The sequence below is a fragment of the Bactrocera tryoni genome, chromosome 3, assembly GCF_016617805.1.
Source record: "Bactrocera tryoni isolate S06 chromosome 3, CSIRO_BtryS06_freeze2, whole genome shotgun sequence".
Classification (NCBI taxonomy): Eukaryota; Metazoa; Arthropoda; class Insecta; order Diptera; family Tephritidae; genus Bactrocera; species Bactrocera tryoni.
The window spans coordinates 3,188,800-3,211,978 of record NC_052501.1 but is presented as its reverse complement, the minus strand read 5'-3'; the positions used below and the strand labels follow the sequence as shown (position 1 = coordinate 3,211,978).

The 23,179-nt window shown below is 39.8% G+C and overlaps 3 protein-coding genes across 7 annotated transcripts in view; 1 reads left to right on the top strand and 2 right to left on the bottom strand.

The window, feature by feature from the left end:
* Positions 1-2,179: 2,179 nt before the first annotated feature.
* LOC120771797 (calcium and integrin-binding family member 2) lies at positions 2,180-15,144 on the bottom strand. 2 transcript variants are annotated; one of them, XM_040099999.1, is made up of 4 exons: positions 15,030-15,144; positions 12,236-12,270; positions 9,059-9,324; positions 2,180-2,455 (listed from the first exon to the last, which is right to left on the bottom strand). In XM_040099999.1, the coding sequence occupies exons 1-4, from the start codon at positions 15,120-15,122 to the stop codon at positions 2,238-2,240; spliced, it is 612 nt and encodes a 203-aa protein (XP_039955933.1). In that variant the 5' UTR covers positions 15,123-15,144; the 3' UTR covers positions 2,180-2,237. The 2 variants fall into 2 exon arrangements, with proteins under 2 accessions (XP_039955933.1, XP_039955934.1); XM_040100000.1 differs by lacking the exon at positions 15,030-15,144 and adding an exon at positions 12,367-12,591.
* Positions 14,972-23,179, bottom strand: part of LOC120771796 (inositol-pentakisphosphate 2-kinase) — a 134,300-nt gene continuing 126,092 nt past the window's right edge. For all 4 annotated transcript variants that reach the window (XM_040099996.1, XM_040099994.1, XM_040099997.1 and 1 more), the window contains 6 exons: positions 22,305-22,547; positions 21,660-21,718; positions 21,280-21,420; positions 17,036-17,525; positions 15,410-15,633; positions 14,972-15,324 (listed from right to left, as the gene is read on the bottom strand). In XM_040099996.1, coding sequence (XP_039955930.1) covers positions 15,147-15,324; positions 15,410-15,633; positions 17,036-17,525; positions 21,280-21,420; positions 21,660-21,718; positions 22,305-22,547 — 1,335 coding nt within the window. In that variant the 3' untranslated portion in view covers positions 14,972-15,146. The remainder of the gene's footprint in view (positions 15,325-15,409; positions 15,634-17,035; positions 17,526-21,279; positions 21,421-21,659; positions 21,719-22,304; positions 22,548-23,179) is intronic.
* The window catches only part of LOC120771793, a 146,982-nt gene continuing 142,067 nt past the window's right edge, over positions 18,265-23,179 (top strand). The window contains exon 1 of the mRNA XM_040099991.1: positions 18,265-18,329. The gene's annotated coding sequence lies outside the window, so the exon portion shown is untranslated. The remainder of the gene's footprint in view (positions 18,330-23,179) is intronic.

Sequence of the window (23,179 nt, the reverse complement as noted above, 5' to 3'; positions counted from 1 at the left end):
TTGTTAACAGTATTGATCCGATATTTACGCTCTCAGAGCATCCTGTACAGGATATAATATATTGTCTATTGCTTGTAATACTGAAAACTTAATGAAATGGATATAGATCGAGAGTGATAAAATGGGAGAATTAGTGTGACATTCACACTTGTGACAGTAGTATTTCCGACAATCAGAAATTATAATCTAAAAGTGATCAAAGCGATTCATATTATCCAAGTTCCACATGCGGAGTTTAAAGATCACCTTACCTCTCCCTAAATCACATATATAATAAGCTTCGTTCACCATACAACCAATTTAAAATCACTAAAATGAGAAAAAACTGTTTTCTGAACTTTTTATAGACATTTTAGTTTATAAAAAATAAACAAATGTTTTTTAAAGAATTTTTTTATATTTTAATAATACTAGTTTACGGCCATACATTTATTTTGTGACTGTGATGTAAGAGGCTGTTTCTAGCTTTGTGTAAAAATTAAAAAGTAGTAGTAGTAGTAAAAATTTCGAAAGATTTTTTTATGTTGTAGGGAAGGGCTGAAGGAGTCAAACCATCATCATTATGATACAAAATTTATGAACTTAAATTCGTAATCAGGACATCTTAAATACCTCACAGACCTTTTAGCACATCAGTCGCAATTTTTTTTTTCAGATTTGTTGAGTGCTGGAGTACCTGTTTTTCGGTGTCGAGCTCCAGAAAGATGTTTCGCTGTGAGGAATATTTTTCGACTTAAAGCTATCTCAAATCCAAAAACAAAAAAGACATTATTACTATAGATTATTACAAGTCTTTTGGTGTTTGCGGGATTCTCAAAAAAACGTATTTTCAGACAAAAAGTAACATTTCAGATTGGTTTAAAAAATCGAAATTATCATTAAAAACATTATGCCTTCGATCAATATCTAACCATATATCTAAGAGCATCATGTAAAAACTTCCAGCCGATTCAGAGAAGTGGCCACATTTGGGCTGTAGGGCGGCTGCGGAAGCGTTGGGATGCCGGCCTTGGTGAAGTAGCTGCAGTGGTGAGTCGTGGCGTTGTCGTGGTGCAACTTTCAATCGGCTGCGATGTTTTGTCGTTTAAGTATCTTGGCGTTGACGGTTTGTCCAGGAGGAACAAATTCTTGGTGGACGACGCCTTTAATGTCAAAAATGTCGTCTTCACTTTGGATTTGTTCATTTTTCCTTTTTTGGGCGAGGAGACGGCGGCGTGTGTCACTCGGAAGATTGCCTCTCGTCCAACTTTTTTAAGCAAGCTTATTTGCCGAGAAATTTTGTACAGTTACCCGCACCCAAAAAGTGTAAGTTTCATCGAAACTTATCATTTCAGCTGGATAAGAGCTGCTCCGGATATTTGTCTTTAAATTCTTTGATGAAGCAAACAAAGTCTTAAGGAAACATCTCATATTTGTTGTTGAACTCATGAATTAGAATTCTTCAAGCATCTCAGTATGATGTTATAAGTTAAGTTATAAAATTAACGAACGGTATAAAAGTATATTCAACCGAAAGCAACTAGTCATAGTCACTCGTGAAAGTCCTGGATGTATAGGGCAGCATTATTTATGGTGATTGATCTGGCCTGGGAATTCTCTTAAGTTCTAATATGTTTTAATTTCAAAGGTACTGGTGCGATTAATGTAGAGTCATTATCTTCAGTGAGTAGAGGGTTAAATTCCGTTGTGTATGAATTTATGAATGTTTATTAATATTTAAATTATTAATTATTTATTTATTATTTAATTTAATATTATATACATATAATAGCAGCTGGAAGTTGCTTCTCTATACTGCTGCGCTTCATTCCAAGAACAACTTCAAATAAATGAAATTTTCTGCCGGCCTCAAGAAGTCTCCGAAGTATTGATTCATGTGTAAATAAACACATTTTCATAGTAAATTAAATGAGCATAGGTATGTGTTCTACGCTCTTGTTCTTGTTCTTGCATATTGAAATCCCTCATAAATATTACCTAAGCAATTGCATTTCCAATCGAAGTCAATCATTCAATCCGAAATTCCACATATTGTACTCGAATTCAATTGAGAGCATCGACACATAAAGTTTTATCTTTTTGTATATACATATATATGTATATACATGCAGCATGCTGAAAATTGCAGTATAAACAACACGTATACAAATTATATACACAATTGTGTGCATGTGTTTATTTGTATTAAAAAAAAAACGTCTCAGAGTCATATCTGCATATTAGTATATCATGGTACATTAGATGCGTATGCGAAAGGTGGAGAGAAAGTCCGGGGCACGCAGTATGACATGCTCGAATTCTAGAAATGACAATTTCCCATCACCGTCCACGTCCGCCTCCTCCATTACCTTATCGGCAATCTGTTGATGCTCCTCTGGACTCAGCTCGTTCCTCGTCATGGTGGTGAGGCAAGACATGAGGTCGCCGTGACCAATGAAGCCATCCTGATCAAAATCTGTTGAGGCAACCAGAGAATGGAATTGAACGAACAAACAGGTTAAATTGTGCTCAGATAAATGTGAAGCTATACATGCACCTATTTATGTATGTGTGTGTGCCTAGATATATGTTTGTACATGTGTATGTGCCCGTGCGTGTGCGTGTTTGTTCAGGAGTGGAGTTAAGTAGTGAGGAGCTTAACAGCCGAGCAGGACGTGCATGCAAATGCCAATGTGAGACAACAAGCAACGACACAGACACGTACATACATACAGACATACAGATATACATACATACATGCATACATACAAACTTACATACTTATGTGTGTCTAAGTTACAATACAAAGCATGAATGTGTGTGTGTATGCTATTTGGTGCGTGATAGCACAAGGTGATGTTGATAGTATGCATGTGTTTGTGAGTGTTGTGCACAGCTATGTAGGTCTCATAGCGGCTCATCGACCTGTGGGGTTTTGGTAGCCAAAGTAATTTGCTCTGCTGCATGAGTGCCGTGCCGCACAGGCGGAAAGTGGCAGATTGAAGCTGCAACGTCGTTTTCATTAAAATTTTCTTCATTTCTTGCCCCTATAATGCATTACAATTTGTAGTGATTACCTGCAGCAATGAAATTTTATTGCGCTCAGTCCTCGCACCAACATCGTAGACCCCCATCTACATATATATATATGTATATATATATGTGTGTGTGTAAGCTTGAAGTGTAGTCTACATTTAGGCGCATGTCCGTCGTTCGGGTATGTCTTAGGGAAGTTTATTCAATTTTATTTAATTGCATTACCGCATAAAGTGCATATTTTATAAGACTCTAATATCTTATGGAGAAATACAAACAAATGAGCTTATGTACATATAATTACATATAGAGTTATATACATACATATATGAATGCCTATTATATATGATCTAAAATAAGCACAGACATTTTCGAAATGCACGACATCACATTGAGGAAATCGAATTATTTTCGCAATAAATTACAAAGACACTTGGAAGTTTTCGTGCCCTTCAAGTACACAAGCTGCATTCTCTTGCTTAGACAATTTAAAAATATGAATTTAATTACTTGTTTGGTAATTCCAAATCCTGACATGTGCATTTTTGAACTGATCCTGATGTCACTAGTTAGCGATTAGTCGAAATAAAGTGAGGTTATATGTTAAGAGTACTTAAAATCGAGACTCTAAAATATATATTTAAGTGATTTTAAATTTTTGGTTTATTTTATAGTGATAGTGTCGCATTTCTGGCCTTGATGGTATCAACTTGACATGCTTATTTGGTTCAGGGTTCGGATAAAGTGCACTTTGCGGTTTCTGAATTGTGGCATTCTAGAATATAATTACTTTTTTGGTTATTCTTAATCCGTACATATGCATTTTTTAACTGGCCTGGATGTCACTAGTTTCCGACTTGTCGAAATAATGTGAATTTTTTTTTTAATTTACTTAAAATTGAAAAATGTTTCGTAATTCTAAATCCTGACATGTGCATTTTTAACTGGTCCTTATGTCACTAGTTTCGAACTAGTCAAAATTAAGTAAAATGGTATGTTAATTGTAATTAAAATCGAAAATCTAAAATAGATATTTACGTGAATTTAGAATTTTTAATATTTTGTATATGGATAATGACGCATTTCTGGCTTGGGGTATCAATTTGCCATGGTTCAGGGTTCGGATAAAGTCAACTTTCTGGTTTCTGAACTGTGATAACCTAGAATATAATTTTCGTTAAATACAATTTCTGCAACATGGCAGTTATGAAAGCGTTTTCAACGTCCATATTAAAGCATAATTATCACTGATTACTAAGTTTGTTTATTGAGCTGACTCTTCAATATTTCTTTTTTTTTATTGGCAAATGAAGACTAACCTAAATATGAAATACATGATATGAATACACCTTTTAAGCAAAATGCAGGAAGGAATCCAACACGTGTACAATGAATTTATCAACGGGTAGCCGCTTTCAGCAATCATCATTATATTTGAGATAATATGCAACAAAATACAACAAGAAATTAATTTGGCGTTGACAAAGGAATTACTGATTTTGCCGATGCAAACTCAGAAAAGATACATAAATATATGTATATACGTAAGTAAAAAGTGCATTTAAAAGACTTTCAAAATCGACGCAAATATGAGAGCGAGTATATTTTTCAAACACCTACACACAAACGTAGACACGCAGACACCAAAATAATAAAATTTATTATTATTAATATTGACCGTATGAACATTCAAACCTACAAAAATACACAGGGAAATATGCATTCGAGCTTTAAACTTGCCTTCAGCCTAAGCTGTTATGCCTTAGTCTGCCGGCATTATCGATGTGTGAGTTGTCGGCTTTGATTTCCATTTAATTGTGGCTTTTGTTCGATAAGTCCGTAAAAAGGTTTGACTGTGCTTTGCTGCATATTGTTTTAGGCGTTTAATATTAAAAATGCATAGATTCTGTCGGCATTTATTTACGGTGTGATTACAAGAGGAAATTGAAAATTCCAATTCCACTTATACATAGATACCATCAGTGCATAAGCAGATTAAAACTAAACAAAAACAAATCCCAAACTGATTGCTTTTAGCAAGCTGCATAAATAATTTGTTGTTTCCGATTTGCTAAATGCTTCAATGAAATTTCGATGGCGAAGGAGCTGCGTGAGAGGCAATGAGAGTAAGTAAAGTAGAGTTGAGCTAAAAATGCATGGAATGGGAAGTTTACACAAATTTTTAATGATTAGCGGGTGTTAGTGTATTAAATATAAATGCTTTATATAAAACAAATTTATCTCAGGAACAAGAAAAGAGATTTTTATGATTACAATTGTTGTCGCTTTCGGAATTTTTACTTTTTGGAAACTATTCGTAAAGAGCACCTCATCAAGAGTTAAATTAACATAAAATTGAATGTGTTTTGAATTCAGCTTTTTGTTGGTTATTTCGTTCATGTATTCTAAGAACTTTAGATTTGCTTAAATGAGAGCGTGCTGTTGATCCTAGTCGAAGACGCAGGCAGTTTTCTGAATATTACTTAAAAGGCACAGATGGAAAAAGTACTGGTATAAATAATTTTTACACCAAAAATGGGAGTAAGAAAATATTGATTGAACTTCATATGCACAATTCCAGGTCACAGCAACATTTTCGGCAACGAAACTAAGTAACCGGAACGGAACCGGATTTTTCACCGGTCAGCACTTTCAACCGGCACCATGCCTCAAAAATAGTTCAAGAATATTTTCTGCCGCTACCAACACTACATATCATACCCACAACCATATCAATAAAGAAACTGAGACTAATTTCGATATTTAACCTTTTTAAAGAGTTCAAACGCATTTCTCTTTGTTCCAATATTTACAAACTGTTCATTTTGTTGCGCTTTTTCTCGAACACTCCCAAAACTTGTTAACCTCAAATAGTTCATTTTAAATTTGTAACAAAAAATCTGCAAACAATTTTTAAAAGCAAAAGACTAACACAAATCTGTGCTAAAACTAAGTAGCTATTTAATCTTTAAAATCTCTGAAATATGCAAAACACAACTTTGTTGCACGGCACAAATATGTTGCCACACGCTCCGGAATGCAGTTGTGCGTTTGGATAACTTTTGTTTTCGAATTCACTTGCACTTTGTTTTGCAATGAAATATTTATTCTAGCGACACAGATTGTCTTATGAATTTGCAACGCAACTAGTATATTTTTCATTCCAATTCAACTCACTACAACAACACTTGCTCCAGAATATACATGGAAAGCAAAAAAAGACACTGAAAAAGAAGCGACTGCACTTGTTACAAAAGATATTATTTTCTTTTATAGTCCTCAGAATGACCAACTGAATGGTCATAACTGAATATATGCAAGAGCACAAATGTTATGGGCACAGCTGCATGTCATGCAACACTGTGCTACAAATTTCAACTGATATTATTTGTTTTTATGAAGTAGAAAGATGACAGAAGAATTCGACATCTCTCACAAGTCCGCTCAAATGATTTTGGTGGATATAGTCGGTATGAAACACGTTCTCGCTCGATCCGTCCCGATAAAGATTAATTTTCTTCAACTAGTGTACCGTTAACAGGTCTCTCTAGATATACTGGATCGTGCGAATTCCGATCCCACGTTCACGGCGAGCATTATAACTGCCGATGAGCCATGGGTTTATGAATTTAATATGCAAACAAGTCAACAACCATCGGAATGGAGGGAATAAAACGAGCTGAAACCAAAAAAAACACGCCAAAGTCGCTCAAATATTAAGGGGATGCTAATTTTTTTCTCGACATTTGTGGTTTGGTGCATCAAACAGTCAATAAGCAGCTCTATGAGGCGTTTGCGTAAGAAAATCTCTCGAACACGGCCGGAATTATGGAAGACAAATTCATGGATTTTACACGATGATAATGCATCATCTCATCGAGCCACGATTGTGACCGAATTCAAAACCAAAAATTACATCTATCAACTACCGTATATGCCAGATTAGACCCCATGTGATTTTTTTTGTGTAGTATCCGCTCCATGGAACCCGTTTTCAGTCGATCGAAAAGATAAAACCAAATTCGCTGAAAGAGCTGAAGGCCATTTCAAAAAGTGCTTACGAAAAGTCTTTCAAGGACTGTACAAATCGTTGGCATAAGTGTTACATCTGTATATATTTGACAGTTGCTTGTTCACGACGCATCATTACTGCTGACGAGTTGTAAATTCAACAAATTCGGGAATGGCGCCCTGAAAACGGGACCGAGCCGAAACAACCACGTCTAAGTCTATTAAAATCAAGTTGATGCTTACCATTTTCCTTGATTATAATGGTGTGGTTTACTATAAATTAGTTCCAAAGGATCGAACGGTATATAAGGCATACTTCTTGGCCGTTATGAAGCGTCTACGAGAAGCAATTCCTCGTCAACGACTGGATTTGTGGGCGGATAATTCATGGATTTGTCACCACGATAATGCGCTATCATGTTCTAGTATGGTTGTAACTGACCCTTAGGCTAAACACGAAATGAGAGTCATCGCTCAGAAACCGTATTCGCCAGATTGCCTTCATGTGACTTTTACCCGTTTTGGAAACTGAAAAATCCGCTTTGGGGCGCCATTTAAGATTTAAGTCATTCGCTGAAGGCCATCCCAGCTGAGGCTTATGACAAGTATATGGGAAATCGCGTTAAACATTAATATGGTTTTATTGACTCAAAAGCCTATTTTGAAGCCGATAATAAAGACATGAAAATGTTGTTCTTTTATGTCACTCCTATAAATTTGATCTAATGGTGTGACTAATGGTATATTTAACGGTGCTAAGTCTTAGAGCTAAGCCGTATGACTCAGAAAATCTATGTTGAAAGAAAATGTAAATCGTTTGTGAGAAAAAAAGTAAAGAATGAGATTAGCTATATTTTTTATATACACTTGTGACAGATTTGAGACTGGAGCAGCTTTCTTAGAACAGAAGTCATCACTTTATTTTAATATGACATTAAAAATCTAAGCTGACTCCGGTTACGTAAGCTCTACAATTTTTTTTACAATAAAATTATACATGATTTTGGCTTCTAAGCTGAATCCGATTTCGTTCCGGTTATGTAAACACTACAATTTCGAACGCTCATTTTGTTCATCATACGCCATGGCGAACGTGCTCTACTAGATAAAGAGAAATTGCTTTGCATTCTCGCTCCTATATTGGTTAGGAAGCTAAATTCTACGTATTTAGTAGAAAAATTGTGTTGCATGGTCTTGCTCAGTTGAAGCATATGCAGAATATCCTTGAACTCAGACAAAAGGGAAATTGCTTATACCAGCATGTATATATGTACATGTGAATGTGTGTAGGTGTGTTTGTGCATGCGTATATATGTTATAAACAATTCCACAATTGCAATCATAAATGTGTGTTTCTGTTTATTACAAAGCATCACACACAGAAAAAAGAAATTAGAGCGGTAAATATTAGTGCTGGTCGTGGTTGTGATAAAGTTGCCGCACGAAAGACGCAACTAAAACAGCAACACAAAAATAAAGAAAAAAAATAACGGTGAATTGTGACTTTCAAACAAAGCGCATTCAAATGTCAAAAACACTCATTCTCGGAAAAACATATAGCGCGCATGTGTGTGTGTGTGTGTGTGTGAGGCGGACTGCCAAAATCTGACGCGTCGCGCCCACTTGACTGCACAGCGTGTGAGGTAAGCAAGTAGTGGTGACCAAATTTTAGACAAAAAATGCAAATGACAATAAACAGCGCGACTCAAAAGCTCACACACGCACACATGTGGATGTATTTAAAAAAGCACAAGTACGTCTGTGTAAGCGATAGACAATGGCCACAAGCACGGTCGAACACAAATATGGCGGTTAAGCCAAATACGCCAAAATGGCAACTACAACAACAGCAACAATCTTCTTTGTTGTCCACAATTCGCTGCCACACACACATACACATACACATACACTGGCAAGCAAGCACAAAAGCATTAACCATTAGCGCAACAAAGCCACAAACGTAAACAATAAACAACAATGCAACAACAACAACAGCAGCACACAAAAGACGCGCGCAATTTCACGTACTCACCGTAAATTTTGAAGGCATAAAAAACTTTAATGTCCCTCGGCGCCTGCTCGCTGAACACGGACAATGCGTCCAGGAAATCTTCGAAGGATAAATTGCCTTGGCCATCGCGCGAGAAGGCCTCACAGATGCGCCGCCGGAAGGGGTTCTCGCGCAGTTCGGGCATCTTCTCAATGCACTCGCACGGCACCTTGACACTGGACGCCTGGCCCTCCGTCATTTGGCGTGGCACCAAATCCGGACGCAGCTCGCGAAAACGCTTGTGAACGCTATGACAAAAGGAAGGCGCAAAAAACGAAAAAAGCGTATGTAAGGATTAGTTAGCGGATATTTATACACCACAATAAACATTCCGATTTTGGCAACATTCCGTTAGTCCACAGCACTGCGTTTCAGGCGAATAGTTTTCGTGTTGTCGTCTTTAATGTGTTGGTGCGGCGTTGCCCTCGCCACTCGGTCGTCGCCTACGCAATCGATAAGCATGCCACGGCTAAAGACCATAATGATGGCATGTTCGGGAATGTAAGCGATACTTCTGGCACGGAAACGTAAATGCATGCAAAATGTTGCACATAAAAACGCACGAACAACAAAGCGCACAAGTAGAATGTGCACAACAAAGGAGTTGTTCGTAATGTTGCAAGGCACACAATGAAGCGCAACGACAACAATGGCGAATGTGAAAATTATGAGCGCAGTTCGCTGTCAATGGCTGAGGTCAGTGTGAAATTATCCTTACCGAGTAATAGAAGGAGTTGCAAGTAAGCGGCCAAGGCTGCAAGCGGCCACAACATTTTAGAAGTGATCTCTTTAAATTTAACGCTGACAGTTTATGGACGACGTGCGGTGGCGTCTTGCAGGCAGTTACATATGTATACGGCACTGAATCATAAAGAAGAATTGTGCCCAAAATCTATGAGTTTTCTCTGAAGATTTTGTGATAATTAGACCAAGGTCTAAGAATGCACAGTTATTGAAACTCTTAACTGAATTTGATGTCTTAATTTGGTGTGGAGTGGAGCACCGGACAACTTATCTGCAATCTTGTTCCCGTTTTTCTTTCAAAACTAATAGGAGAATAGTAATCTCCACCAACCGGTACCGCATTTTAATTCTGTCTTCATGAAGACATTCAGTTGAGGTCCTTATATAACGACGAAAAACTTTTAGTTAAGCCACCATAAGGAATACCCAGTTTCTTACACTAAGAGGCCAATTGTGTAATACTCTGACCTTAACTAAGCCCTAAGAATTGACTATTTCGGAAAATATTCCGTTTGGATATCAGTCGAACCTATAACTCGGAGAGAAAAACTTAGCCGCAAGTTCTCTCTACTACTACTATTGTAGATGATCTCGTTGCTAAGAGCATCCTAAAATTATGGAGGAATACTTCTCCAGCCTCCTGGTGAAAGTAGTAGAAAGCAGTGAAAGTATAACACCAGGAGATGGTGAACCCGGTTTCCCAATTGATGACGATGGAGCGAACGTTCTAATGGTTGACCATATGAAGTGCGAATAGCAATTACCAGACTGAAGAACGACAAAGCAGTGGGACCGATGGATTGCCGGCCGAGCTATTCAAATACGGTGGCAAAGGAATGATAAGGAGCATGCATCACCTTCTTTGCAGAAAATGTTCGGACGAAAGAATGCCAAATGACTGGAATTTAAGTGATCCACAAAAAGGGAGACCCCACAATCAGTGCTATCTACCATGGGATAAGCCTCCTCAACATCATATATAAGGTGTCGAGCATACTGTGTGAAAAATTAAAACCACCAAACAAACGAACTGATTGACCCTTATCAATGTGGCTTTAGGTCTGGAAAATCTTGGAAAGGTCCCGTGAAAAAAAGGATCGACATACATCCACCACCTGTTCGTCAATTTCAAAACTGCTTTTGACAGGAGCTGAGAGATTAGGTGGAGATGGACCTGGCACCAAATTGCGAGAAAAATAAACGACTGGCGCGCTGTTGTTAACTTGGCTATAACCGCATAACGGTGTCTACGTCAATAAAGAAGAAGAAGTTCTCCCTATAGACTTCTTTTTGCTAAGTTAGGGTAAATATTTGACTTGAGTTAACATCTACGTGGGCAATAACTTCGCTTCATATCTCGGCCAGAAGTGTCTTGGGACTTCATTTCTACTGGGTGCCATGTCACAAATTCATTGAGAGTAATGAGATAGTGGACGAGATTGCCAAATGTAATGTACGACTGTCATCCGAATACGTGACCGACATTGGTATAATGTCTAAACGACGATTTGGAAAGCAGCATAACGAGGTATGAAAAACTAGATGAAACGATTTATCGGAGTACAAAACTGCAAAAGTATGTGTAAAGAGGTACATCAAAAATACGCAAAGTTCCTACTGACAGTCGATAAAACTGACCGAAACTGAGAAACATGATTAGAATTTTCACTGGTTAGGCTGGTGGCATCGCCTACAGAATGGGACTAAAAGATCAAGAAGACTGCGGAATTGTCAAGAACAACGTACTAGGGAAACAACGAATCATCTCGTATGCGCTCGGCTCGCACTGGCACGACAACTCTTCAAGCGCTCCTCATGGATCACGTAACGGCACTCTATCTGGTTTCGCTAAGGATAAGAACTGGTCTATCCGTGGCTCATTAGCCTATCAGACTAATTTAACCTATTAACTCAGCTACTTTAAAATGGTTTCCCCCTTCTTCGTCCCTTGTAGCAGACGCACAAAGACCTGGTGTTGTTCTTATATGGACCACTTTTCAAAGTTTGATTTTTAAAACCCGTGCCCTAGTCACTAGTTGATACTATATTGGGTAACTAGACGCCTGATCTAGATAGTTACTTGAGTTTATTGGATGCCTCATGGCATCATCTCACTCAATGATTCCACTATAAAAATTATAACACTAGTTAATGTAGAATCTCAAAGACAGCGTCATCGTTAAGAAGTTTGAAATCGGTTTCAAAAGAACTCTGCACAGGTTTCCATAATTGACATTTGGAGGTATTGACTGAATCGTCACCACTCGGGGTTAAGATTGCGCCTTCCAGTAACTTCCACTTTCTCCGTCACCTATTGAGGTAAGTACAAGCTTTCAATAAAAGTGAGAAGCTAACCTCAACTATTTCAGCAATGACCTTTTCTCCAACTTTTTCTTCAAAATCAAGCAAACTCACCGTAAAATTTCCTTCCGCGTAAAAAATGTGCAGTCCTTCGGGTTCCAGTGAGCAAGCAGATAATGAAAAGAAGAAGTTAAATAAACAGTTTTCTCTTTCTAACATTTATTATCAATTTCAGAGAGTTGCACCTGGTAGTCATCCAATTGTTGTTCTGTGAATGTGGCAACTTTATTACCCATAGTGTCTTTTTATTGTCTCCGATTTCAATGTGTGTGGGTGTGTGTGTGTGTGTAGTAAACTCAGCCGTTTGAAAAACAAAATCTCGAAACTCACAACTATCGCTCAGTCCAATTTTAACTTTCTACGCTGACTTCCACTGTCTGACTGAATGGTAAAAGTTTCTAAACATTTTTCCAAACTCAGCATTTTTCCACGCGCGTGAACTCTTCAGCAAACGAGCGACTGTTGTCTGTTGGCTGCTCCACTTCCTGGTGTTGTCCTGTCAGGGCACGGCCCGGCACCTTCACACTTTGCATGGCATTCGGTTTTCATGTTATTTATGCTCTTTTTTTAGCTCAGAAGGCACATGTAAATTAATTAAGGAGTGCCCTGCTGCCGGGCTGTGGTGTGTAAGTCTGTGAATGTGTTCTTTTTTTAGGTTAGCTTTAGCAAATGTGTATTGTACCCTACATTCAGTCAGTAATTGAAAAAGCAAAACTGTTTTGTGTTGATCCCACTTAGTAGCGGTGAAAGTTTGCTCGTCGAAATGGGAAAACAAGCTTGAAGGTCGGTATCTTTTGCTATTTTTTTACAATCGGTATTCACACATTTTGATATTAATAAATGAATAGTAAATTAAAGGGTACTAAAAATTCGTGTTGAACGTAAGTGTGAAATATTTTACTGATTTCTTATGAAAAGCGAATTTACTTCGCTTGCATTTTTGTTTAAGGGTGCGCCCAGACGCTACCAGTCAGTCGTTTCTTATTGACAACCGCATCACCGCGAACATTCATTTCAAGAGCACGGTGGTTCAAAACGCAGTTACTTTTTTTTAAGGAGCAGAATGAAAAAAATATTTGAAGTCCGGCTGTGTCATTAACTATATTCGTAAGGCTCCAATAGGGAAAGGTACTGTTATTGTATCATTTTCAGTAGAAACTCTTCATTGGAAGCGTCAGGATAATCATATATGTCGAACTTTGAGTCTGAACAAGTGCTTTTGCAGGGAGTTCTTTTCATTACTCTAAGAAGAAGAAAACTTAGCCAAAAGTAGTTGGAATTTGGTGAAAGTTTATGGAGAACTTGCTCTAACTGAGTGATTTTGGCTTGGAAGACGAAAAACGTCCTGGGCAAGTTAATTCAATGTCATATAAAGCCAAGCCGAGACGTTGAAAAGCAATTTTTCATGCCAGAAATGCTCTTTCCACACTACAGGATGATGAAAAATGGATCCATTACAACCCTAAACGCAAAGAAATCATATGTGAAACCTAGTTAACCAGCCAAATCAACGGCAATACCGGTTATCCATGACCAAGGGGAACGACTGATAACAACTCATCGAATTGTAGTGATGGATTGCCGAGAAACGTCCGTAGTTTGCGACTAGACGCGAGACAATAATTTTCGATCATGACAAGACTTTAAGACTTTTTTTGAAAAGAGTGGCTGCGTAGTTTAATCTCAACTGCCTAAAAACCAGACCTTACCACATCTAACTCTTGTCGATGCCGAACGCCCTTACTGTAATTCCTTCAAAAATTGAATTCATTAATTCTTGGCCGTCGAAACAGCGAAGTACTTTCGGGACGAAATCCACAAAATTACCATTATTGAAGTCGAAAGTGAGCTCAGAACTATGATGAGTTTAAATGCCATTCCTAAGGATAAAAACACATCGACGATGTCTATTATGGATGGAAGGTTAAGTGACTTCTTCTTCTTTATTGGCGTAGACAACGCTTATGCGGTTAAAGCCCAGTTTACAACAGTACGCCAGTCGTTCTTCCTTTTCGCTGTTTAGCGCCAATTGGAGATTACTAGTGTAACCACGCCCTTCTCCACCTTGTATTTCCAACGGAGTTGAGATCTTCCTCTGCTTCCCTCGGCGGGTACTACGTTGAATACTTTCAGAGCTGGAGTGTTTTCGTCCATTCGGACAACATGACCTAGCACCTTCTGCGTTGGATTTCAAGACTGACATTTTGGTTGAAATTACCTACGACTTCGAAGCTGTGATTGGCAACAGAGATATGGGAGTCAAGTCGCGAGTGCGACATCTTGGCCCCTCTCACTTTCAGACCCATTTGCTTCGCTTCCTTATCCAGTCTGGAGAAATCAGAACTGACGGCGCGGTTGTTAAGGCTATCTGCATACGCCCGCAGCAGTATACTCTTATAGAAGATGGAACCTTCTCTTTTTAGTTCTGCAGCTCGAATTATTTTCTCCAAGATTAGATTAATAAAGTCGCACGACCTACCGACCTTATTTATCCCATCTGATAGGAAGATTGTGGCGACTTTTTGCTCGGTTTTTTATCAGAGTTATCAGGGGTTTTGTGACACACAACCTATAACTTTCACATATGTAGCTGGACTGATAGATCGCTTCTGAGTTGTCGTGAGCTTATATATACACTTCCACAAACTTTTCAGCACTAACTCAAGGAATTTAAACCTATCTTTATAGCATATTTTATATGAATAGGATATTGAAATGCAGTTGAAATAGACATATGTATACATAGTATATATGCAAGAAAGTCTTCACATTGAGGCTGAGTGCATTTTTTAATTTAACACTGCATTTATTACGAAGAATATATTAACAAAAAAAGAGATGTATTTACATGTTTATATTTACATTCCGGAGCGTTAATGTTATGCTGTACTTCCTTTTCAAGGCTTTTACCGACTCTTTCGCCTTGTAAGCACACACACATGCGCCAAGACAAACAAGCTGGCCATCACGAACTGCTATCCATAAATAAGTTGAGGGCTTGAGACGTCTGTTTAATGTATTTACACAAGTGACTATCAGGCTTTGGATCCAGGTCGACCAGCGTGACTTTGGTGAGGAAGGTTCTTTTATAGCGCGGCAAAACGACGCAATGCCTCGGCAGCGCAGTCGCTGTTGTCATTTCACTGAAAGAAACGAGCAAAAAAAAAGTGAATTAAATATGTCATTAATTACGCGGTGGCAGCTGCATACGATTATCATTCTACTTACGGCGAACGTGGATGCGCGAGCTCTGTATTGTGCGTGGATATTTCCTGAAACGCCACCATTACCGAGCAGTCAAGCGCTGTGGCGCCCAGCATGTATGCTTCCACGGGCTGCAATGCATCGCCAATTTGTTGTTGGCACGAATGCTGCAACAAGGCTTTTAAGGCGTTGTATGATTTTTCCGATTTACGCGCATAACCGGCCGCATGCAGAGCGGGCATGTGGTGCTGCGGAATGCGAGCGCGGCGAAGTTGTAGAGAACGGAAGATGGATTGAGTGAGAAATGCGATAAAAATGTCACTTGAAAGCAAAAGGAAGTATTGACGACACTCTTAAATATAACTTAAACAAAGGCGACGGCAGCCAGCCAACAACCGTCCACTGACCACCGACCGCGAGAAGACGAAGCTGACAAGCCATCCAAACAAACGCGGACTGCGCGAAAGCGCCGAATAAGCTGACTGTACTGACAATTACTTCCCGGCACACACATGTACAAGGGAAGCCTGTGCCAGCATTTGTTTTGTTTGCTCGTGGTGGCCTCAGAGTCGTGGCGGCTTTTCATTTCCCATTACCTTGGCCGGCATCCAAGTGGAAATTACTAGCTGCACACTTTTCGGCCAACCACTTGAGTGGCAGTTTGCCGTTTTGCGACCAACTCAGGTAAACAAGTGCGCTTTGTTGGGGTATGACCATCCTAAAAGCAAATATGGATTTTATATCCTGAGTAGGGTGTACGTCCCGAAAAGGAACATCGGAGACCATAAAACATGTATATACTTGTATAAGACGAGTTGGGTTGATTCAGCCATGTCCGTCTGTCCGTCTGTCCGTCAGTCTGTCTGTATAAACCAAAACTAGTTTCTCAGTGTTTGCTCATCTTTCCTCTTTTTCTTCTTCAGCGACCTCTTCCGGGCATTAGAAAAAGGCCTGGTGCCACCAAAACATTCTGACCTGCCGGTCGTTCGTTAGCTAGGAACACCCTCTATCGAATCCAGTCGGTGCGCGCTCGCTCCGAGGTACAGTCGCGGCGGAAGAAAATCAGTTCTATTACCTTCCGGACAAACTCTGTAATTGTATAAGGGTCTTCTACGTTCCAGAGGTTGTAAATTGGTAGGTTGATAGGTTGTAAATTGGTCTGTTAGGTAGCCTTAAAGAAATTCCCTACACTTTGGGCTAACAGCGGGTATTCGACATCACAAAGGATTGGGAAGCTAAAGGAGCCGGTGACTTTTGGTTTATTTCTATTCTCTTTACAGAGAGGTCATGCCCCTAATGCCGACCTGTATGCTTGTGTAACTTAACTGTTAAACTGTCCACATACAATGTCGCATTTTAATTTTTATTTATATTTTCGTCTCTTATTCGGCAAGCGTTGTCGGTTTTATTGTTGGACTTCATTTCGGTGGCATTTTTAATTTTATTTTGCTTTTCGCCTTTCCCACATTGTTTTTATTTCTTGGTTTGCAACTCGTTCTGTGTAAATCCCACACCGGTTAGCCATGTTGTCGCTCGTCTTCCTCGACGCGGCCCTCGACCAAACACACACAACAAAAGCACATTTAAATAAAGTAAGTCACACACACACAGCCATACACTTGCATACACTTAAAGTGAAGGTTTCCTCACCTTGGCCAACAATTGCAGATGCAAAATTTTTTGCAGCACACAATTTGCCGGTAAGCACAGCGTTTCCACTTCGGTGATTTGTGCTTGCGAAGTTGTCTCCAGTGCAACAGTGTCAGTCCTTGTCGTCGTCTTGGTCCGTGGACGGGGCGGAGTCGGCGCACCTCTAGAAGCCACTCGTGCTGCCGGCTCCGTCGCCCCTCGGGCACCATCCGTTAGATGTGCTGGCATCACGCTACTTTCTTCCGTCGTCCTCCACATCTCGTCCGCTCTTTGTTTCTCCTCTGCCATGGCGCTTTGTTCTGACGCCGCGCTTAAGTGCGGCTGACCAGAAGCAGCTTTGGCCACTTCAACAATGTCAGCGGGTTCGTCGTTGGTTGCAACGCTGCTGCTGCTACCTTCGCCACCGCCGGCGCCGTCGCTGCTGTTGTCGTTGGCCGTGTAGTCCCTCAGCAGGCACGCCACCACCAAATCTTTTAAAAGCTCTATTTGCCTGTTGTTGGACATTTTTCGCCATTTTTCGGCATTTTTCACATTTTATTGCCGTTTTTTCATTTTTGTCAACGTTGTTGTTATTGTTGCAGAATTGCAGTTTTCATTGCAATGTCATGTTATGTTATGGATGTGGCACGTTGACGACCAGCGCCGGTCCAGTGCGCGAAAAGGTGTCGTCATTCCATCGAGGGCAGCAGCGGATGTTGCACGAGTGGGCGGGGGGTCGCGTGTGAAGTGCATGTTGTATACATATATACAAACGAAAAGAGTGTGTAGAAGTGTACAAAAGCGAAAAATGTTGTAAAATATTTATTTACAGTAGAGAGGAAAAATGGTTGAATAAATAAATGAATTGTTTAGTTTGTGTTATTTATTGAATTTTTTCTGGGACACAGTGGCGAGTGAGCGCAAATGGAAAAGTGGAGGACCTAACCAAAGTGGTCAACGAATGTGTGTGTGTGTGTGCAGTCGGTCCATTGTGGGCGCACTCAACTGCAAATGTAATTGTGCAGCCATGGTTGTCCCATTTATTTGCAGCTTAAATACGAAAAAAGACCAAAAATGTGTCGATGTGCGTCAAAATGTGTGCAGCCAGTAAAAATATATTGCTCTGATTGATGGCGTTTCGCACATTTTAGCGGAAAAAATAAAAAGCCTCGAACTTATACTGATTTTAAGATATAAAAAATGCTCAACTTCTAACTATTTTCGAACAAATGTTCAGAAACCCAATGGACTAGAAAGTGGGGAGTATAAAAATCATTATGAAGAAAAGGAAAAAAGTGTAATTGGGAACTCAAGAGTAAGTATGTTTTAAACTAATCGTAAAGTTTTTGATCTATGACACTTAAAATCGCGAGATTACTCTGAAACATGTTCACCTAATTTACAGGGAAGAAAACACACTGAACTCATTTCATTCATTTTTAACTCTAGACTATGTACTTATTATCAGGAATAATATTGCATTGACCGAGATTTTTGATAAAGAGTCAGTGATAAGAACTGACTTGAGCAGATAAAATAAAAAAGGCCAAACTTGGAAGCCACTGTCTGTCTGTATTGCCAAGTGAAAAAATAATTACACAAGGTCATTAATGTGTCAATTTTTTGAACTTTAATATGATACTGTCGAGATTATTTACTACTTTTAGTTTGCTAAAGCCACTATCCAATTTTTTATGCGCAAACCTGGTGATATCCATCCTTTCCCATAAACGGATTTAATAATCTGAATCTCGCGATCGAATTACGCAATATGGCGTTAGAAAATAACAATTCATCCAAAAAAATTCTTTCATATAGTTTTGAGATTGCTTGACCCAGTATTTTTTGAACCCTCGTCGAAGATGGTTGCCAGCAAAAGAGGAAATACTCCATATTTAACAGTTGTGTTTTGATAAAAACGAAACCGCAAGCCAGTTGGCTGAACATATGAGTAATAACACTCTCTTCCATTAAAACCACCGCGACCATATTGACAAACTGGACGAAGGAGTACAGACTTAACTTTAATATTGCAGTCGATGGCGTTAAAATTCCAACTGTCAATATCTTTAAGGTGTAAGCGTCGCTAGCAGGCAGCACATGGGGAAAAGACAAAGAAACGTTCTTGGCAACATATAAGGCAATTGGCATACCGGTCTACTACGCTGCACCCAAGTGGTCGCCTGGATGTAGTTAAATACAGACGAGGAAGCTTCAGGCGTGTCAAAAACTGCACTCCGGATAATAACGGGATGCCTCTTGATGTCTTCTATCGAATATTTACACAATGTGCCTCCTCTCCAAGCAGTTTCTGGTGGGGCGTTTTCGTAGAAATCATCTCTACAGTCACCTACTTGAAACGCAACCGCTTCATGTGCATCAAGAGATCTTTCCTCAACTACTTCGACGACGCAACTAACTTCATACATGCACTGACCGCCATTCACAGTGGAGCCATAAACACCTTAATCGACTCCCTCTTAGTGAATGGCGTACTTGGAGTCAAACCACCACCCATTGCAGACGGCGACCTCGAGTTGCCGCGAGAATCTAGAATCTTCTTGCGCACCTTTGTTTTGGATACTGTAGCAGGTTGAACTCCTACTTATACAGAATCGATTCCGACATATAAAATACATACATATATGTATGTCCATCGTGCGCATGACTTTAACCACCAATTTGCATTTCCAGCTAACCTTACACATCTGACACCCCTCTCCTATGGTCCGAACCCTTCGAAACGGCAGGTTTACTGGGCTTACCGTTGGATGACCTCGATGACAACTTAACTGAACCTTACCATCCCAAGCTAGATAACAATTATTTGGATTGCTTAGATCGTTAATCGAGTAGCCACCTGGGCGAAAGACAAAAACCGATTTCACACACAGTTATAATCTCAATGTACTAAGTTAATTTGGTTGTTCGAAAATGCTATACAAATATGGTTCAGCCTATCATATATATATTTAAAAAAAGGTTAACAAAATTAACGGGTTTTGTGCTGCTCAAACCGGCATCACCAATATTAGATGATTGTTTTTAACTTTGGTTTATCATATCATTCCATCGTTGGTTGAGTCAGGCAATTGTACCTTATATGTTCTCTCAGAAATTATTACTTTAAGAAATAACATAAGATTAGTTAAGGTGTTGCCCATCTAGGACAGCAAAGGGTACTTAAAGCTTATCGCTGTACCATTCGCAACACTCAACCATCTTTAGACCAAGCATTCATTATGGGATAATATTCGACCGAAAGGACCATGTCCAACACGCAGTGAGGAAAATAAAGCAGCCGTAACTGAGAGTGCACACGAAGACCGTGGAGAATCGTTTTGGCGCCGTTCGCAGCGACTCGGCTGACGTATGGAACGACTTGGCGCATTTTAGGTATTTCCCAAGCGACAGCGCTTCGCTCTATGAGCTCTTGAAAAGTTCCAAGAAGATCCGACGTTTTTGAGCCAAATTTTGTTCAGCGATGAGATCTATGCCGCATTTGGGACGAACAGCAACCTGAAAGGATTCAAGAGCTGTCATTTCATCCAGAAAAAAAACGGTTTGATGTGGTTTGCAGGCCGGTGGAATCACCGGTCCACATTTCTTCGAAGAGAATGCCCGTGAGAACGTAACCGTCAATGGCGATCTTTATCGCAGTAAGATAACCGACCATTTGATGCCTGAAACTGAAGCTCCTGATCTCGGCGACATTTGGCGCCACTTTCCACATATCGCATCAATCAATAGACCGAGAGAACACTTTGGTGAACAGGTAATTTCACATTTTGGGCCTGTCAATTGGGCACCAAGATCGTGTGATATCACTCCTTTAGACTTTTTCCTATGGGGATATGTATAGTCTAAGGTCTATGCGGACAATCTCGCTTCGATTCAGACCTTGGAGCAACATATCACGCGTGTCATTCGATATTTACCAGTCGAAATACTGGAACGAGTCCTCGAAAATTCGACTCAACGGATGGAACATCTGAGACGTAGCCGCGGCCAACATTTGAAAGAGATAATCTTCAAAAAATGAATGCCAAAAAATGCTATTTCGAATGATAATTAACATTCCCCATTAAATTTGAAGTTGCTGTGTTTTTTCTTAAATGACATAGAGAACCTCGAAATGGATCACCTTTTTTATTCTCCAAATATCGTTCAATAAATTTGTTCACGTATTTGCAGGATCATATTCCATAATAATAATAATAATGTATGATGATGTGATTATAGGTAATCAAAATCAGCACACTTACCCTGGAAATATAGTCTGCGCCAAATCTTCGTAGCAATGCTTTTCGCCATCATACACTAAAATACCGTTACGAAATATTCGTAAATTATTTTGCGGACACCGCAGTAGGGCATCGATGGCGGTAACCATTTGCGCTGGAACACTTAAGGAAAACAAGACAACAAACAAGAATTAGTAAGCAAACCAGAAATGAAATCAGTTGCAAAACAATTATAAGAAATACCAAACTACGCAAACTAAATATACATGAGGAGTTTGCGCTACAAAAACTTTGCGGCATAATTCAACAATCAAAAGCCGCTTACGCACATACTTCGGAACTTCCGCACAGTGCTCATAAAAATTTCAAAAAATAGATCCAACAGATGCCGCACAACTTACCCGGAAAACAACGCCAGCGGGCAATAAGAAGTTCGCCTGTTGATTTTGCCCGTGTGCAGCTGCAGGGAAGAGAGCAAACGAATAAGAGCAGGAAAAAAGTGACGGAAGTAAAAACGAGCAGCAAAGCGTCGTAAACAAAAGCAATATTAAAAGCACAACACGCAAATATACATACACACAAACGCACACACCAGCAACCGCCGAGCGCATAAAAATGTATGGCGGAAGCGTGAAGTAAAAAGCAGGAATCTGTTTGCGGTTCAACGACTGAATTTGCATAAGAAATGCTTTTCAGCAGCCAAGCAGAAGCGTAGAATCACCGTAGCAGTGGCGCAATAAAGCACGGCGCATTCAATGACAATTTCGCTCGCTCGGCGCATCGCGGCCGCGGGCAGCAATGTTGCTCATACCACGTGGCGCACCACGTGACGTTCCGGGCAATTGCAAGTGCGCGCAATGAAAAACGGAATAAGCGAAATAAACGGAATTGTTTGCCGGCAATGCTGCGGTATGCCGGTGTTTTGTCGAACCGTTATTATTTTTCTTCCACCGCCTTTGCACTTTCGGCCGTTGTTGGCGTTGTGGCTTCGTCAGCGCTTTTTATGCCATTGTCGCGGGCGTTTACCGCGCGCTCTCCCGCCTTACCTTCAGAAATTGCATCGCACAGAAGCGACACCTTGCGACGTGGCTGCGCGCTGGCGCTTCCATTCCCTCCACTTGCTCCGCTCCTTTGGCTTCTTGCTGCTGCTCCGCCGTCGCTGCTGCTGTTGCAGTGGCCAGCGCTGGCCCTTTCTTCAATTCGCATAAATTGCTGACGACCTCGGTGGGTAGCAGCCAGCCCTGCTTCGGTTTTATTTCGATGGCGTATGTGTCGCCGATCAATTCCGCCTTCGATTGCATTTTTTATTTTACGCCATTTTTATTGCCGTATTTGTTGTTTGGGTGTTGTTGTTTGCCATGTGTTCCGTTATGCGTTTTATGGAAAGAGAAGAATAAACAACATATTGTTAATTGTCGCGCATTGTGAAATTGCTGCTGGAAAGCATCAACAATAAAGTGCATAAAGTAAACGAGCGCACACACACACACACAGAAATATGTGGTTGTAAATGGCGTAAATTCCAGTTATCGCATAAATATGAAATATACGAATGGCAGTCGGTGCATAACGGTGCAAGCAAGTTCAAATTGGAAATAATTATTGTGCTTTCAATTGGCTGCACACGATGGTGGCGTTAAAAATGTTATTGTGCAATTGAAAAGAACATACAAAAGTCGCATAAAGGAAGTATGTAAGCGCTTAAACCAGATGATATGCATATTGGAGGGATATAAAAATTATAGCAGCGGTTCCATAATTATAATTTTTATGAGCAACTGTTGATTGTTATGGGTTTTCATTTATCATTCACTACTTTTGATATTCTCTACTAGAATATTAACCCTCTTTTTCATATTCAGCACGATCTCTTCAATTACAAATAACACTACGCGACAAATCTGAGGAAAAAATTTTAGAA

What these genes read in the sequence shown, in the direction of transcription:
- LOC120771797 (XM_040099999.1), bottom strand. Translation starts at nt 15,122, where the DNA reads ATGTGTGTGTGCTTACAAGGCGAAAGAGTCGGTAAAAGCCTTGAAAAG. An exon ending in CGGAATGTAAATATAAACAT is followed by an intron (nt 12,271 to 15,029) that starts GTAAATACATCT and finishes TGGAACCCGAAG; the next exon opens with GACTGCACATTTTTTACGCG. An exon ending in TTATGCCTTCAAAATTTACG is followed by an intron (nt 2,456 to 9,058) that starts GTGAGTACGTGA and finishes TTGCCTCAACAG; the next exon opens with ATTTTGATCAGGATGGCTTC.